At 35.2% G+C, this 19,478-nt stretch overlaps 1 protein-coding gene across 1 annotated transcript; it reads left to right on the forward strand.

The window, feature by feature from the left end:
* The first annotated feature begins 13,512 nt into the window (after nt 1-13,512).
* Nucleotides 13,513-14,718, forward strand: LOC116029625. Its single transcript, XM_031271673.1, has 2 exons — nt 13,513-14,088; nt 14,281-14,718. Exons 1-2 carry the CDS (start codon nt 13,513-13,515, stop codon nt 14,716-14,718), a joined length of 1,014 nt encoding a protein of 337 aa, XP_031127533.1.
* The last annotated feature ends 4,760 nt before the right edge of the window (nt 14,719-19,478 follow it).

The raw sequence follows: 19,478 nt of genomic DNA on the forward strand, positions 1-19,478 counted from the left end.
GGTTGTTAGTCCACCAGATGGACGCCTTAGCTTCTTTGCACAGGTTGTTAGTCCACCAGATGGACATCAAAACAGCATTTCTCAATGGTGATTTGGAAGAAGAAATCTACATGGAACAACCTCCTGGATGTGCCGAACTTGGTCAAGAAGAAAAGGTATGTAGACTCAAAAAGTCTTTGTATGGCTTGAAGCAAGCTCCTAAACAGTGGTATGAAAAGTTCCATAATACTTTGTTAGACCTAGGTTACACTGTTAACCGGTCAGATGCTTGCTTATATTCGAAAGAAATTGAGTCTACAATCGTAATTATATGTCTCTATGTAGATGATATGTTGATATTTAGTCCAAACATTGACACAATCAATGAAACTAAAAGGACTTTATGTACCAAGTTTGATATGAAGGATCTCGGAGAAGCCGACGTCATTCTTGGGGTAAAAGTTACAAAAATTGTCAAGGGTTATCATCTGGCCCAAAGCCATTATACAGAGAAACTATTAAAGAAGTTTAATAGTTATGATGTAACCCCGGCTAAAATCCCGTATGATCCGAGCATTAAATTATTTAAGAATATGGAGGAAGGTATATCTCAAGAAGAATATGCCAAAATAATTGGAAGCTTAATGTTTCTAATGAATTACACTAGGCCTGATATTGCTTTTGCAGTAAACAGACTCAGTCGCTATACTCACAACCCAGGTAGTGCACATTGGAATGCACTGAACCGAGTGCTTCGATACCTCAGAGGCACTTTAGACTGGGGTCTTGACTATGCAGGATTTCCAGCAGTGTTGGAAGGATTCTGTGATGCGAACTGGGTCAATGAGGGTGATGATGCTAGCTCCACTAAACAGTCATGTATAGCTAGATCAACTATGGAAGCAGAGTTCATAGCCCTTGATCTAGCAAGCCAAGAAGCTGAGTGGCTGAGAAACTTATTGGCAGATATACCGTTGTGGGGGTGTCCAACACCTTCTGTGCCGTTGCATTGTGACTCACAAACTGCTATTTGTGTCGCAAAGAATAGTGCCTATAATGGAAAGAGAAGGCACATAAGAGTCAGACATGAGTCTGTACGACAGTTGGTTATGACCGGAGTAATAACGATGGAATATGTGAAATCTGAGAGAAATATTGCAGATCCTCTCACGAAAGGGCTAAATCGAAAAGCCATCCTTGAGACGTCAAGGGAGATGGGCTTGAAATCGGTGAGGTGAGGAATCCATGACATGTACCAATTCATAGGTCAATCGAGGTCATGGAAAGACTCACATAAGTGATGTGATATTAAATTAGCCTTAGTAACTCTGTAGCTCTAAAAGGGCGGTCTATGTTGATGTAGACTTGACAGAGCGAGATTCAAAGGTCAAAGCTTTGACCTGCATGTATTAAAGAAAAAGTTGATGCGTGCATTTGAGTTCAAAATTTATCCAACCGACGAGTTCAAGACTTGTTTCACTCTCGGGAAGAAAATTACTCGATGTCACTACGTGTCAGTTCAAGGTTTCAAATCACTAGCATTAAGATCAACTTTGTGTACTGCTCAGACGTTATCCTTGTAATCCTTTTCTATAAATGTGTGGGGGATTGTTGGATAAAAATAAACATTTAATAGAAAAGGACTTCCCTATATTTTTATAACCAGCACCAGCTTCTTCATTTATTTACAAATAAAGATATTCCTTCTCCGCAAATACATCATGGGATCATTCAACCCATGATCCTCCTTTTGCGCTGCTTCTTTTGCGTATTTTATGTGGCCATGCAAGGAGTGGTTAGTTGAGTTCTACACTATATAAACATTGTTGGATTACACTGGAAACACCCAATCAACTTTCTAGCGATTTGCCTTCGTCTGAGCATTATTAAATACTGTGTTACCGGTCGGAAGCAACCGCGAGTGGTCGGAAATTGCTTTTAAGGGAGTGTTCTCCATAACACGACACAGTGCTATTTTCCCTTTTTTTTTCCCTTTCCATACACCTCATAATATTTGTTGATTCCCTTTGTACTGTCGACATTGTTCATATCATCTACAACACCTAGTGCCAACAAGGCGTCCACAGTCATATGTCATACATTCTGACCCTCGTCATACATACCATACATGAGAAGACGCTGTAGACACTCACACGCGTCGGCACGTGGTGATGGAACTGTCGGAGTGCGGTGGTGCATGTGAACTCTAACAACAATGAAATTTTACTGGCGGCATTGCTTCCCTTATTCGACCAAAGCCTGAAGGGTTACTCCCCCTCACTCCACTCAAATACCATGTTAGACGAAAAACCCTACAATGAGTGTGGATATGTTTTGTATTTCTGGACACTTACAAAACTGTACATAGAAGTTGTATTTATATACATTATGAATTATATACATTATGAATAGACTAGGACCACATATTTTGAATTCAAAAACCTAAGGTAGAGAGTAATCCTCTCAACCTACTCTAACACTCGGCATAAATATCAATCATGCCAACTTGTTACAAATATACTCCACTTGATTTCTTCCAAGCCCCTTTGTGGACAAGTCTTCAAGTTGTTCATCGCTTAGAATGCAGCTAGTAGATATAAGCCCTTCCTGCACCTTTTCCCATACGAAGTGTTAGAAAATATTACTACGAAAATAATATTTTTGGGATAATTACAAGCACAAGAATGAAAGGGATAATCTGGAAAGGGTTAACACGAGTCGAGCGAAACACTCTTTCCTTAAAACCTTATTTGCTACCTCCCAAAAGTGTTAGGAGCGTTGTAGCCTAGATTTCCCAGGATAAAACGTGTTACGATTCACAGTTCGAGCACCCAAACTGATGAACCCAGTGAACTAGAACAACGGGATGAACACAGTATAAAAGAAAGGAGTAGAAGCAGAGTTTCAAGAGAGAAATGATTCGTTGTTTTTCAGTGTGTAAATCTACTGCTTCTACCAACGAAATATATAGGAGTTGAAGATTAAATAGCAATTACTCATGACATTAATCTGATAAATAAATAAGACTTTCTATTCCTGTAACAGCCGACCAATACACGATATTTAATTCAAAATTTAAAAATTGGAATTAATTCGAAATTAATTCCGTAATAGATGAATTAAGTCTCTAAACGGTCACAAACCCGAATTGTACACAAGACAAGTCGAGCACGAAGAGTAAACCTGAGGTGTCCTAATAGGCACAAGTTGTTAAGGCCTCGAGCTATTAGCGTACCAGAATCGCGAGGCGACGATACAGATTGTTACCACGAGTACTTAAGACAGTCTGGACTTGGTCTAAGTACTCTAGTTACCCGAGTTCAATAGCTACGTGTTGGAAAAAAGTTACAAAAATTCGGCACCCCCTGCGCGCGAGAGAGAGCCTGTATGCTATACAATTCACTAAGCCTTAGAAAGGCTCTTGTATAAATAGTGGTGCAAACCCACTTTCTAAACCAATGTGGGACAAAGCTTACTTCAAAGCTTTTCCCACCATTTTTCCAACTCAAATGGGTCAACTTTGAGAACCAATTTCTCATTCACCCATTATCCGTTTTGTGCGTACTATGTATCAATCTCTTCGTCTAACTACGAAGAATTCGAATCCACTTTGACCCGACCCAAATCGGAAGTGAACCCCACATATATTTGTACAAAAAAATAGCCACTAAAATTGCCATTTTATGCTATTTTCCAACACGAAGTAACAACCTCCTTTAATATGCTTGGTCCATTCATAAAAGACTAAGTTATTCGCAATATATCAAGCAACATTGTTATCACACCCCAGTTTCACTAGCAACCTTACCTCCATGCCAACTTCTTCCAAAATGTTATCTCACTAGCAACATGAGCCATAGCCTTGTATTCAGATTCTGCACTAGACCGTGCTACAACACCTTGCTTCTTGCTCTTCCAAGAAACCAGATTTCGACCTACAAACACATAGTACCCTATAGGGATCAGCCTAGTCAGCATCAGAAAAAGCTTCTATACTCATGTGTCCTCAACTGACATATAACACTCCTTTCTCAAGAACACTTTAATACTTCACAATTCAAACAACTACCTCCCAATGAGTTTGTGACTTTGCGTCGGGGTACTCATAAATTGAATCGCTACACTAATTGGAAAACCAATATCAAGACGAGTAATGGTAAGATAATTGAGTTCACCTACTAATCGCCTATACCTATCTGGATCACAAAGAAATAAAGCAAGCGCACAACCTCACTGTGGTTCCTAGAAATCCCACAAATCCTAAGGGTGTAATGCCACGCTTACATTAAAACTAAAACCCAAACGCTAAGGCGACTATCCAAAAGTTCACAATCCCAAAATCAACATAATGCTAAAGCTAATACATCAAGTCTAAACATAAGCAAACTACAGAGTTCATCAAAACCAGCTAAAGTAAGGAGTAAGGTTTCAACAACAAAACTAGCCAGCGCTCTCTCGAATACATCTACTCCAAACCTAAAAACATAGTTAAAACGTTAGCGAATAGTGCTAAGTAAATCCCACTCCAACATGGAAAACTATATACATATAATTTGATAGCCGAAATAGGTTTTGCAACACACACACACACACACACACACACATTATCTAACAAACTTCTACATGAAGGTTTTCAAAAGACCTTTTGTAACACCCCAATTTTCAACTCTTACATTTATTACAAAATCCGTAATAAAACGCTGCGGAAGCTTACATCATATCAACAGAAAATCGGGTGCTACCGCCACACCTAGAGTGAATTCTATCACCTCTTTGACAAACTCCACTCTAAGTGCACAGGCTAAACTTACAACATTAATAACAATCCCTGTCTACATCAAAGAGTAGACCTCAACCTGTACTTCCCTTCTATTCCGAGCTCATCGGCTACAGGGGCCCACACTAATTTGCAACTGATAAGAAACACATTGAAGTGCAGTTAGCGCGACGGCTAAGTAAGGAAATCCATTTGTCACTTAAAAGTAGACAAAGGTTTGAAAACATAGATAATCTAAAAGCTTTATAAAGTTTTACCATGATTTGAAAATCTGCCTGTAACGAAACGATTTATAGATGGTATAATAGCGTATAAACGTTAAATCATATAAAGCTTTTCTCAAATAAGAATGAAGTCATAACTTGCCACTCAAAATAATTTTCATGCCTTTTTTCAGACAAGTTTGCAAAATTTCACATTTCCAGGAATTTCATCATTTGCAAATAGAACCGCAGCTCTAATATTTATAATAATCTGAACCGCAGCTCAGAGTAACAATAATTTTCATTTGCAAGTAGAACCGCAGCTCTAATGCTTATAATAATCTGAACCGCAGCTCAGAGTAACAATAATTTTCATACTAAAAAATTTTCCACTTAGTTTCCCCTGAGTAAGCACTTTGAATATTTCTCAATTCTCCTTCTCAAACCTTGGGCAGTGGCATTTCCCTGCCTTCCCGTCGGTCTCCTTATCCCAACCTAGGGCCATGGCACTCCAGCCCTCCCATAGGTCCAACCTTATTCCAACCCCGGGCCGTGGCGTTTAAGCCTTCCCGAAGGTCCCCACCTTATTCCAGAAACTAAGGGTTTGAAAACATTTTTCTTTTTCTTTCCTGGAATCAAATAGTATTTTCAAAATAATTTATTTCATCCAAATATGGTTGTGACATCCCAAAATTTCGTCCCTATTTTTGTTACAAAAAAAATATTTTTGTCAAAATTGATTTTGACAGTTTCTGTCCAGAAATTACAGTTTTGCGCAGTCCGAAAGATTGAGCCGGTAAAAATAGTTCCCGAACTCTTTTTCACTTGAAATTTTTATGGTAGAACCCTAACTCATAGTACTTGATTTTCATAAAAAGTTTTGGTCACCTAGGTTCACGAATGTACACAGAAAATTCCATTTTTTGCCCTTGGCAGTGTGCTGTCCAGCATTTTTCCTTCTCTGGACCAGTTTTGGGAAAAATTCCGAAAACCATACTTATACTACTCCAAAAATTATGAAAGTTTATATGCGGCTTCTACACTTATAGAACTACATGTATAAAAACAATTGGACCAAAATAATTTACCGATTTTTCCCAGAAATTCACGGAAGTTACTGACAGAAATCTGTCCTGATTTCCTTTCTCTATTTCCACAAGTATAAGCTTATATAGACATAAATACAACATATACAAGCATATCCAAGCTATGAACTTGTATACGAAAATATTCCCAAAGCTCCAAAAACACCATATTTCAACTAAAATCAATTATCCAAATTCAAGTGACTAATTCCAACTTAAGGGAATTCCTTACCTCACAAGTGTGTAATATCACCGTAAAAGTAGTCTTGAACCTTTATCCCCAAGTTTCACCGAAAAACCCTAGGTAGAATACACCACCATAACAACATATTTAAGAAATCTTTACCTACAATCAAGTTCTAGGGAAGAAATCAAGACTTTTTAACCGAATAATATTGAAATCTTACCGAACAAATTGGAGAGTTGTGTACAAGCTTGGCTATGGTTTTAATGGAGGAAAATGGTGGAAGTCATCTCTCTTTCTCTCTTTTGAAATTCAGCCAAGGAAGAAGAAGAAGAAGAACAAATGGAATAAATTGGCTTTGGGTATTCTTCCTTTTGAGGTAAGATGTTTTTATGGGGAAAAAAAATAGAATAAAATAATGAAGTATTTTCAAACTTATCAGTTGGGGTCCAAACAGATAAAGTTTCGGTAGAAAATAATCTGGATAGAATAATTCTCGAAACCAAAAATTTATTCCAGACTAACCCTCAAAATTGGGCTAGGTTCGGTACACCGCGAAATTTTAGCGATGTACGATCAAAATAAATTTTCGCTGCTATGGGCTGATTTAATTGAATAGGAAGTTCAAGAATAATAATATGGTGTCTAATAATCCATTTCCTAGGATAATCGGGTCCGAATACCAGCTTCTAAAATTTTACGGTTCGTGACCGGCACGAACGATCGCAACTTAATAACAACTATACTTCCTCAAAAAAAATTATTTTGAAGCATCGGTCACTTATCCTATGAATGTCATAGCTTAAAGACATATTTTCTGAACCTCAAACTTATCGAAATAGACGAGGGGTTACACCTTTACATAGCTATAATGGTAGATTTAGGAACAGAAATTCATGTCCAGGAAACACTTTTAAACCAGACTCAACCTTTAGAGACACGTTTGATAACAAACTCACTTTAACTCAAATTTAGAAGGATAACACGAGGAAATACAACAACGGTTTTAAGTATAGTAGTTTCATAATTAAAACATTGATCAAGGATAATAATAGATATAGATAAGGAGATATTCAAATCAATCCATACTCATAAGACAGTTCAAGTCTCAATCTCAAATATCAGTATAGCATAGTAATACATAAGTGGAAGTATCCCAATCAACACCTCAATACCAACCTCAACACTAATCTCAATACTCAATCTAACATTACATACTTGTGAAAACAAATCTAGAGTCTTAAGTGTGCACGCCCCCTATTGGGATTTCGAGCCCAACAAGTTAGTTTCCAGAATATGTTTATACATGATGCCCAAATCAAATAATCATAATGAAGCCGGAGCTCATACTGCCAAATCTAAAGGAGGCGAAGCTAATACCGCCAAATCTCAAAGGAGCCGATGATCATAACAACAAGGAGCCGTAGCTCATATCCACGACATCAGCCGAAAGGGATAACCATCCAAAAATAAGTACATTCTTTATATAATTTTTTCAAGATAATAATATTTTTTCAAAACAGGTTTTCATAGATATTTTCATTGCCCATAGGCTATTGAAGTATAGAGCTTTCAAAGTAGCATAGAGTATATATAATATGTATATTTTTCAAGATAGGGTTGATATCAAACATAGGATTTATCCTCCGAATACAAATATAGATATAGGTTACAAAAATAAGGATTATATATATATATATAACACTTGGATATATAAAATAGGGTTTTGGCTAAGCAACACCACTCACTTTATAGAAGATTAGGGACTCATAAGACTTCACAATAGAACATAAGATACACCAAAACACACTGAAACATATTAGACAGAACTCGAACAAAAACAAAGTTAAACCAGCGGGCTTGGGTGGCGGGGTCAGAGAACCTGCCACTCAGTCCCGTGAAGGCAAAAATGGTGAGCGGCGGGCTCCTCAACACTGCTACTCGATCCAGGAATGAACTAGTGGGGCTGGTTCACGGGCTCCCCAGACCCGTGACCCAATTCCCTTAGGTCAAAATTGAATACACAAAGCATAATGCAGACTTGAACATTAGAGAGCAAAATATAAATCAAAATCTCAGTTTCTCAAAGCAAAAGACATTTCTAACAACAAGGATTCAAGGATACAAGAAAAGACACATTTTCAATACAAGAATTTCTCAAGAAATAAGACATATTTCATAGATGATTTAACCAAAATAAGCTCAGGGAAACACAAGAACACATATATCATCATAAAGAGTAGAAAATAGATTTTATTGGACATGCGTTTACCTCAAAACTAGCAAATTCAAGCATGAACTCCTTAGAAGCTCAACCTAGCACCTCTTCATCACCTTGCTCATCTAGAACCCCAAAACCCCACCAAGAAAATAAGAAGAAAGTCTTAAAGATTGCAAACCAAGAAAGGGAAAAGAATGTAGGAAAATAATCTTACCAAAGTCTTCTTCTTAGAATGCTAAAAGATGAATCTTGCTAAGGAAATGATGTAGATAAAATGAATACCAAAGTTGGAAGAGTGAATGTATGGAAATGGCGTGTGAAATGAAGAGGGGAAGATAGAGAGAAATGATATTGGATAAGGTTATAACTCCCTTTATATACTCTTGTATAGATACATATATATATATATATATATATATATATATATATATATATATATATATACATATTATATATATATATATATATATATATATATATATATAGGGTCATGTTCACGTGTGGCCGCGCCCTTACGTGCGGCCGTGCGGTTTACACCACTCAATGTTAAGAAATGCACCACTCAATGTTACGAAATGCACCACTCAATAACATTGAGTGGTGCATTTCGTAACATTGAGTGGTGCATTTCTTAACATTGAGTGGTGTAAACCGCACGGCCGCACGTAAGGGCGCGGCCACATTTGAAGGGCGCGGCAACATTGAGTGGTGCATTTCTTAACATTGAGTGGTGTAAACCGCACGGCCGCACGTAAGGGCGCGGCCACACCTGAACATGACCCTATATATATATATATATATATATATATATATATATATATATAACACTAGGGGGCTAAGAATTTTAAGTCTTTAATAAACATTTATAACATAAGTGCAAGCCCACCATACTTCTTGAAATCCAACTCTCCTTAAAATATAAATATGAGCTAGAATATATATACATATTTACATTTAAACCATACTTTAAGATACTTGGGCTCTTGTAGTACAATATTCTAGCAAATATTCTTATCTTTAAAATCTGGCTTAGTTGAAAATAATTTTATATAGGGAAATAATTGTAGAAAAGAGTTTTCGGGATTTAAAATTTTACAGGGTGTCACAAGGGTTTTCTAGCGAGTGTTTAACGAGACATGATTATGGTAAAATAATGTGGGGAGTGTTATAAATAATAATTAATTGTGAACATTATTGTGTAACGATCGTATTTAAATCTCCATTATTGTTTTTCAGTTACGATTGTAATTATATATATATTCACATGTATTATGTAGTGAAGTTAGAGATGATGGAATAAAAATTTTTCTACTGTAATCTACTTTGTCTCTCTCTTTTCTTTTGCTCCTGTTTCATTGCATTGTTAACTATCCAATCACAGTAATCCGTTTCACCTGCAGAACGGGCTAATAGAAATCAAATCACAACAAAGACTAAATTGTATAATGGATAAAGGAATTAAAGTGTGATTACGCTTAAAAATTATAATAACAATAAAAAAAATGTTTAAAAAAAAAAAGTAAGCTTCAAAGCTGCAAAAACTTGCAAAAGTAAATCACATTTTAATTAGATCAATGTGCAATTAGACCCTCGGAATAAAAGAAATTTTCAATTAGACCCTTAAACTTGTTAAAATTGTGCATTTAACTTATTTAACAGGTTGCCAAAAAGTAGGCGGTCAATTTTGCTTCCATGCTGACTTGAGAGTAACATGCTATTATAAGTCAAATAGGTTAATTACACAATTTTAACAAGTTTAATGGTCTAATTAGAGATTTTTTAGTTCAAGTGTCTAATTGTATTTTGATATATAATTGGAGTGTCTATTTGACCCTTATGGCCTTATCCCAAGTAAGATTTACAAGTTTTTCAAAATTTGGAAGCCTCATAGGTGGAATTCTTTGTTTTTTTTTAGTTTTTTTTTTAGTTTTTTTTTTCTTAATTCTGGCATGAGTCTATCATGCAAGTGTTAATGTGATACTAGTGTGATATTGACATAACACAAGATGTAGCGACTATGTATAATGAAAAACATTTAAACGACAACAATAATAAAAACCATACACCCTAAGCTTATTCTGTCTCCAGATTTTGAGAAGGGGAATAAGCCTTCAAGGGAAAGGGAAAGATGCATGGTTAACAATTAAAATCTTACATGGACGCTAAGCTAGCATATTTCACAAGGATACATCCACTCTTCTTAAAAATTTTATTTCGAATATGTAATTAATTTCGAATATGTAATTAAAGAGTTAATTTCATTTTTGGTCCTAGATTTAGAGGTGTCGTTTCACTTTTAGTCCTTTTTTTTTAACATCCTATTTTGGTCCTAGTTTTATTGTGGCATGACCATTTTTTGTCCTTCGTTAATAAAATCGTTAAACTACCGTTAACTATTAGTATATTTTTGCCTTTTTGATATAAAATGTATATTTTTATTTTTTGGAATAAGATTCAAATTGGCCACTGAACGTAACCTGAAAGTGCAATTAGGCCACTAAACGAAAAAAATGTGCAATTAGGCCACTGAACCCTCCAAACGCATGCAATTTCACCTGATAGCAGGTTACCTTCCATTTTATAAGGTACATGCTTACATGGATGGTGAGTTGACATTTTAAAGTATTTTTAATAATAAACTTTAAAATTAAAAATTAAAAATTAATTTAAAATATTAAAAAATTAATATTAAATATTAAAAAATATTTAAAAATTAATATTAAAAATATAAAAAAAATTAATATTTTTTATTTTTTATTTTTTATTTTTAATATTTATTAAATAATAAACTTTAAAAATAAAAATTAATTAAAAATATTAAAATATTAATATTAAAATGTAAAAAAATTAATATTAAAAAAATTAAAAAAATTAATATTAAAAATATAAAAAAATAATATTTTTTATTTTTATTTTTATTTTTTTTATATTTATTATTAAAAAATTATTTTAAAATGCCACATCACCATCTATGTAAGCAGGCAATCTGATGAAATGGAAGGTAACTTGCTATCAGGTGAAATTGCATGCATTTGGAGTGTTCAGTGGCCTAATTGCACCATGTTTTTTTTTTTTTTTTCCGTTCAGTGGCCTTATTGCACTTTCAGGTTACGTTAAATGGCCAATTTGAACTTTATTCCTTATTTTTTTTCTCGGAGATTAGAGCGTTGCTGCCTGAGGTTGCTGCGGAAGTTTTGCTGTGCGAGTTACTGCCTGAGCCGGTGCTGCAACGAGGGTGCTGCGGTAAGGCGCTGCTGCGACAGTTGGACCAGTGAGGCGATGCTACGAACTTGGAGTCTTTGCACTATTGAGGAAGAAACTTACGCACAAAACACAATGCATTCGATTATAATGGGAATTAGGGAATAGGGATTAAAGATTTTAGTAATACTAATAAAAAAATATACATTTTATATAAAAAAGACAAAAATATCATAACAGTTAACGATAGTTGATATAGTAAAATACGGATGTACGATGAAAATACTCTGTATTAATACTGAAGGGGGTACAAGTAGGAATACCCTATACAAGACCGGTCTACGTGACAATGGGTCAGAGGTTCCCGGTCTCTTTAGCTATTCAATTAATAAAACAGCCAAAAGTCCTTTTCGTTGCAATAAATGCGCCTTTTATAGGCGGCCTCGGGAAGAGTTCCAGCCTAGCGGCATACGCTACGCGTGTTGAGCATGCACCGGTCTGCGTAACGGTCCAATCCCTCGGCAACCAGGTGTAAAACCTCGGATAAGCTAAGGTTCGAATCCCAACAGAGTTTTGGAGCAGGTTGGGACGCTACTCTGACCGACCCTCATAGACCGGGACAAAAGTCGGGCTCTGGAGGACCAAAAAATACATCTGGAGAAAACCAGACCGGGAGGTCGACAGAGTTAGACCGGGATTTTATCCCTATCAGTAGTTTAACAGTTTTATTAACGGATTACAAACAATGTCATGCTACAATAAAACTAGGACCAATATAGAATGTTTTGAAAAAAATGACTAAAAGTGAAACGACACCTATAAATCAAGAACCAAAAATTGAATTAATTATGTAATTAAAACTTAGGAATAAGGGTAAAATTGGCAACTAAACTTAACCTGAAACTGCAACTAGGCCACCGAACAAAAAAAAGTGCAATTACACTCTTCAACGATCTAAATGCGTGCGATTTGACATGGCAGTCTGTATCCTCTCTCCCCTTCCGGTTACCTGATTACATGGCGGCTTATTTTTTTTTATTTTCTTTCTTCTCTTCTTACCGTGTGTCTTCTCCTTGCATTTTCCTTCCTTTTATTTTCCTAGCAGAGCACTACCCCTCTCGTTTTTCTTTCTTCTCTATTATTCTTATCCAGGAGCAAATAACCCTAGCTTTTGGTTTCAAACAGCAATACCAATAGGGGTAGAACAGGCACAGTACAAGCAAGATTAGAACAAACATAATTTCAATGTCTTCATCTACTTCAAGATTGTGTTCAAGTTCTCAAAGAATACTGAACCAAAAGTTTACTCTCCAATACGAGCTAGCTTTGTACTATAAATGTGGGTTGAAATCCCCATTCATTATGCATAGCTCACAAGAGTGGACGAAAATTTTCTAAATGTCAACAATGAAAGGTTAGAAATTATTATTTGTTTTTTATTTAATAGTTTATATAATTTTTTATTAGCATTTACCTATATTTTTTAGAATAATGGATGTGGGTTTCTAGTTTTTCTTGAGGATATGATAGAAAATGTTATATTTACTGCACATGAGTTTTGTTTTGAATTAGTCTTTCATTATCTTTTTTTAATTCTATGCTGTTAGAGATATTTTAGAGATGTTTGTTGAGTTATTTTCTCTATTAATTGTGTATAAATTAGCAGTGATAGAAGTGGAATAATCATAATCATTTTTCCCAGTACAAGAGTGTTTTACTATCTTTTAGCCAACAAAGTGGTATCCGAGCCCTTTTTCTCAAGGGACCTGTGTGAGTGAATCAGTGAGGAAACCTTATCATATAAGACCTAAAAACTTTATCCTCAAATGGTAGGAGAAAATTACCATGCATGGTCTGTGAAAATGGAAACTTACTTAGAAGCACATGGCCTATGGGAAATGATGGAAATTGATGAAGTTCCAGCACTTCCTGAAGATCCAACAATTGCCCAAATGAGAGAGTGCAGGGAGGAAAAGAAGAAGATGAATAAGGCCAAGACCTGCATTCACTCGGCACTAACAGATGAAGTTTTTACAAAAATCATGACCTGTAAAACTGCAAAACAGGCATGGGTTTTGTTGAAAAATAAATATGAAGGAAATGACAGGACAAAAAGAATGCAAGTCCTGAACTTGAAAAGCGAATTTGAGATGCAGAAGATGAATGAGAGAGAATCATTAAAAGATTACTCTGAAAGATTGAAGAAGGTGGTAAACAAAATCAGATTACTGGGAGAAGAACTTCCTGATGATCGGGTTGTTGAGAAAATATTGGTAACTTTGCCGGAAAGATTTGAATCAAAAATCTCTTCCCTTGAAGAGTCTAGAGATTTGTCAGAAATATCTCTAGCAGACCTTCTTCATGCACTGGAAGCTCAAGAACAAAGAAGGACCTATAGGAATGAAAGTAGCATTGAGGGAGCATTCAAAGAAAATGAGGTGAGTCAAATCCAACCAAAAGGCAAAAACCAGTAGAAACCATGGAAGAAGAAGGGAAGTCAAAACGGAGCCAATCGAGGAAAATTCCCTCCCTGCCAGCATTGTAAGAAAACCTCACACTTGGAAAAATATTGTTGGTTTAGACCTGATGTGAAATGTTTTTCTTGCAATCAAATGGGTCATGTGAATAAGGTTTGCAAAAACAAACCACAACAAGCTCAAGTAGCGGATGAAGAACAAGAAGATGAACAACTTTTTGTTGCGACTTGTTTTGCAAGACAAATTTCAAGCAATGTTTGGCTAATTGACAGCGGATGCAGCAATCACATGACTTTTGATGAGTCACTGTTCAAAGAGATTGATAAAACAGTAATATCAAAAGTCAAAATTGGTAACGGACAATATATTGAAGTCAAAGGTAAAGGAACTGTTGCAATTGAAGGACCATCAGGTATAAAATTAATTTCTGATGTGATGCTTGTTCCTGAAATTAGTCAAAACTTGCTGAGTGTTGGACAACTACTTGAGAAAGGTTATTCTGTTATTTTTAAGAATATCATGTGTTTTATAACTGATTCATGTGGTGCTGAATTATTTTCTGTGAAAATGAAAGACGAGTTTTTGTCTTGATTGTGATGAGGCAGAGTTTAAAGCTTATCCATGTGTTGTTAGCCAAGCTGAATTATGGCACAAAAGGCTATGGCACTTTCATTATTCCACCTTGGAGTATATGCAAAAAAAAGGAGATAGTAAGAGGAATGTCATTCACAGGAGTTGCAGCAGTGTGTGAGATATGTCAGCTAGGGAAGCAAACCAGATTGCCATTTCTGGTAGGAAAAACATGGAGGGCAACTGAAAAACTTCAACTCATTCATACTGATGTTTGTGGAGGTATGAAGGATGTTTCTATAAATGGCAGCAAATATTTTATACTTTTCATTGATGACTTTACTCGAATGTGTTGGGTATATTTTCTTAAACAAAAGAGTGATGTTGCTGATGTTTTTTGGAAGTTTAAATCATGGATTGAAAATCAAAGTGGCTGCAAATTTAAAGTAATTCGGTCTGATAATGGTACTGAATATATTACTGATAGGTTTGCTAAGTTTTGTGAAGATGCAGGAATTGAACATCAATTCACTGTAATCTACACTCCTCAACAAAATGGAGTACGTGAGAGGAAGAATAGAACTGTTATGTATATGGCGCGGTGTTTGCTGTTTGAAAAAGGAATGCCAAAAAAGTTTTATTATTGGATATGGAGTACTCCTCTTTCTCAAAATGAAAAATTCAGCAAAGATGATGGTGCTGAGAAGGTTGACGAGACAGCGTATAGGAGTATTATTGGATGCCTTATGTTCTTGACATCAACAAGACCTGATATATTGTTTCTTGTAAGTTTATTGTCAAGATTTATGCATTGTGCTAGTGAGTCGCATTATACAGTAGCAAAGAGGATTCTTAGATATATAAAGGGAACTTTAGACTATGGTTTAAAGTTTAAAAGAACAGAGAAGTTGTTTCTTCATGGTTATTCTGACAGTGATTGGGCAGGTTTATTAGACGATATGAGAAATACATCCGGATATTTTTTTTCAGTTTTGGATCTGGTTGTTTTAGTTGGAGTTCAACAAAGCAGGATGTCGTGGCACAATCTACAGCGAAAGTTGAGTATGTTGCAGCAGCTGTAGCTGTTAATCAAGCTCTTTGGTTAAGGAAATTATTGACTGATCTAAAGATGACCCAAGAGGAGGCAACAACAAATTTTGTGGACAACCAGGCAACCATAGCAATTTCAAGAAATCTAGTGTTTCATGGCAATACTAAACACTTTAAAGTTAAGCTTTATTTTGTTAGAGAAGTTCAAAAAACAAATGAAGTTAACTTGGTTCACTGTAGTACTAGTGTTCAATTAGTTGATATTTTGACAAAGGGATTGCCAAGATCAAGATTTGAAGAGTTGAGAGACAAGATTGGAGTTTGCAGCAAAAATAGCAAGGAGGAGTGATAGAAAATGCTATATTTACTGCATATTAGTTTTGTTTTGAATTAGTGTTTCATTATCTTTTTTTTTAATTCTATGTTGCTAGAGATATTCTAGAGATGTTTGTTGAGTTATTTTCTCTGTTAATTGTGTATAAATTAGCAGTGATAGAAGTGGAATAATCATCATCATTTTTTCAGTACAAGAGTGTTTTACCATCTTTTAGCCAACAGGATATTATGCAAGGACTAGAAGCTATGGATTATGAATCAACCAAAATTGATTTAGCAGAGTTAAAAAGAATTCTTGAAGGTTTGAGAGATGAAGTTTCATTGGTCCAAACAAGATGGGGAGATCGAATTGAACAAGGCATGAACAAGATTGGTTCAATTTACAATCAAAACAATGTAAAGATGGTTATAGTTGTAGTGTTGTTAGGTGCTTTTGTATGGTTGAATGTAAGCTTTATGGTTAATAAATCAGGATTTCCTTATCATTTGTAAGAAATTCGCTTTTAAAGTAGTTTAGGGGCTTTTGTATGGTTGAATGTAAGCTTTTTGGTTAATAAACCAGGATTTCCTTATCATTTGTAAGAAATTCGCTTCTAAAGTAGTTTAAGGGCTTTTGTATGGTTGTACTTCATTGTGGTTAATAAATGAATGGTTATTCTTATTGACTTTGTTTAAATATAAGAGCAGCAACAGGAGGCCAATAGCAGCTTGTTTTAGTTTTTTTTGTTTTTGTTTTTGTTTTGTTTTTTTTTTTTTTTGTATCAATACTGCAAGATAAAACCAATAGCAGCATGCCAATAAGAGTTTATACCATTATGGTCTATACCATTGTTAAGTAACATAAATTGGCCAAATATCAATAGCAACAAGCCATACTAGTTTTACATAATGTAAAGGGTCACACTTGGGTGAGACCGTCTCACGGATCCTTGTTCGTGAGACGGGTCGGATCGGGTCAAAGCACCATGCAAATGTCATACTTATATGTGCAAATGTCATACTTATATGCTCAAATATAACACTAATCAATAATACAATTTTTGTTACTTATAAGAGAAAAAGTAATATATTTTTCATAATAAGTAATGTTGTCAAGTCCCCCTTACTTATAAGGGCAAATATAATACTTTTGATGACAAATGTAATACTTTTAAATCGAAATGTAAAAGTATTGTATTTTCCCTTAAAAGTATTACATTTATCCTTATAAGTAACAAAAATTTTATTCCTGATTAGTATTATATTTGAGCATATAAGTATGACATTTGTGCATATAAGTGTTACATTTGCATCTTGACCCGACTCGACCCGACTCGTCTCATGGTGAGACGGTCTCACACAAGTTTTTGCCTAATGTAAATAACTACAAGAGTCATACTAGTTTTACAATAATTCCAATAGCAATAGGCCAAATGAACACTATTTATGTTTGTTTGAAACTGGCCAAACATGATTACCGTCAAACTTCAAGAGATTTTAATGCACTTTATACTACTATATAAAGCTAGCAACTACAATACAAAACTTCACGTTTCACAATCGGACTGAAATATATTTACAAAACTAGTAGGCCACAAGTTTCCATAGAATTGTTCTAGCTAAATATATACCAAACCATTCTAAAATCTATGAGCAAATGAACTACTAATGCTTCTTGCCCAATACACTAGCTTGCATTCCTTCCCACATATAGCAATTGTCGTCCTCTTTGTCCTGGGGCTACATAATGCATAAAATTGAATAGATTAGTTGTACTGTATGGAATTAACATTATGAAGCATAAGAACTACAATATTCACTTACATTTAATATTTTTGCTCCACTTTTTAGGTTGACATACACACCAAAGCTAATACCATTCTTTTTCTTTGTTTAGCAAGCCTAGAGGAAGTACCAGAACCAGTAGCATTGGCTAGATTTGAAGAAGAACCAGAAGCAGTACCTAAACTAGTAGCATTGGTTAAATTTGAAGCAGAACAAGAAGCAGTACCTGAACCAGTAATACTGACTGGATTTGAAGAACTTTTGGAAGGACAGATTTTTTTTTAAATGTTCCTTTTGCTTACAAATGAAACATGTCATAATTGAACCTTGCATTGGCATTTTCCCAACCGGGGGTTCATTAGGCTCACGGCTTCTTATCTTATTTGGTATGCTAGTCATTGGCCTTGGTATAGGTGCTAATATTTCTTCACTATTAGTTCTAAGCCAGCTAATTTTCCCATTAAGTGGTTGGATAGTGTGACTGTAAATCTTCTTGTAAACTTCCTTCAAGTAGCATTCATGAATGTAATCTTCTGGATCTTTGCTTTTATCAAATATGACACACAATGCATGGGCACAGGGTATACCTATGAGATCTCAAGATCTACATGAACATGTTTTCCCTTCTAGCTTCAGTTTGAATTGTTGTTTTCCTTTCTTTATCTCATACTCATCATCACCATTGAAGTCTACATGCCAACCTATGCTTTCAACTGTGTTCTCATTCAGTTTCTTTTTTCATTATTCTAGGTCTAAACTTACCAGGTCATTTCTCTAGCTCTTTCCTGCATCTTGCAACCCTTGTCATTGTAGCAATCCTTATATCTTCCAACATATTGGTGATTGGTTTGCTTCTTGCTAGACAATTGTTCCATTAAATGTTTCACACATGTTGTCTATAGAATCACATTTCAATTCAATTCTCAAAAATGCCTTGCACCAAAACTTTGTAGGATAGTCAAATCAACTTTAGGTTGTGCATCTTTTAAACCCATTTGGTCAACCATTGCATTGAACTGTTCCTCAGTTGTTGCATTTGCACACATCCAAAAACATCTTTTCAATACCTTGCCTTTGTGTTTCTTACTCCAATTAGCATCGATATGTCTAGCACATTTCCTATGTTTAACATTTGGCAGGAGTTCTTAGATCACATTAACTAATCCATGCATAAAGAAAATAGAAACTGCCTAAGTCAGAAGAAATTAATAAAAGAGAAACAATTACCTTTTTGTTGATATGAAATTATTGTCCAGTGAAAGCTATTGTTGATACCCAAATCCTGTACCAATAACGATAAAAATCATCTCCAAGAATCTGTATTTTCAACCTCAACAACTGCCCAAGCTATTGGAAACATCTGGTTATTTATTGCAATCCCCCCAACAGCAGCTAAGATCTCACCTTTCATTACCCCTTTCACAAAACCACCATCCAAACCAATAATCTGTCTACACCTTTACAAAAACCCCCTTTTCATGGCTTCAAAGCAAACATAAATCATTTGAAATATACAAGGTGCTTTTGGAACTACCCTAGTAGTTTTGATTACAACAATGCTTCCAGGATTAGAATTCAAACACTCTTGAGCATAGTCTCTAATTCTCTTAAGTTGAAGAATACCATTGATT

The sequence above is a fragment of the Ipomoea triloba genome, chromosome 9 (genome assembly GCF_003576645.1).
Source record: "Ipomoea triloba cultivar NCNSP0323 chromosome 9, ASM357664v1".
NCBI lineage: Eukaryota > Viridiplantae > Streptophyta > Magnoliopsida > Solanales > Convolvulaceae > Ipomoea > Ipomoea triloba.

Coding starts and splice junctions, on each gene's coding strand:
- LOC116029625 (XM_031271673.1), top strand. CDS start 13,513: ATGGAAACTTACTTAGAAGCACATGGCCTATGGGAAATGATGGAAATT. Junction 14,089..14,280: donor GAGCATTCAAAGAAAATGAG/GTGAGTCAAATC, acceptor CATGTGAATAAG/GTTTGCAAAAACAAACCACA.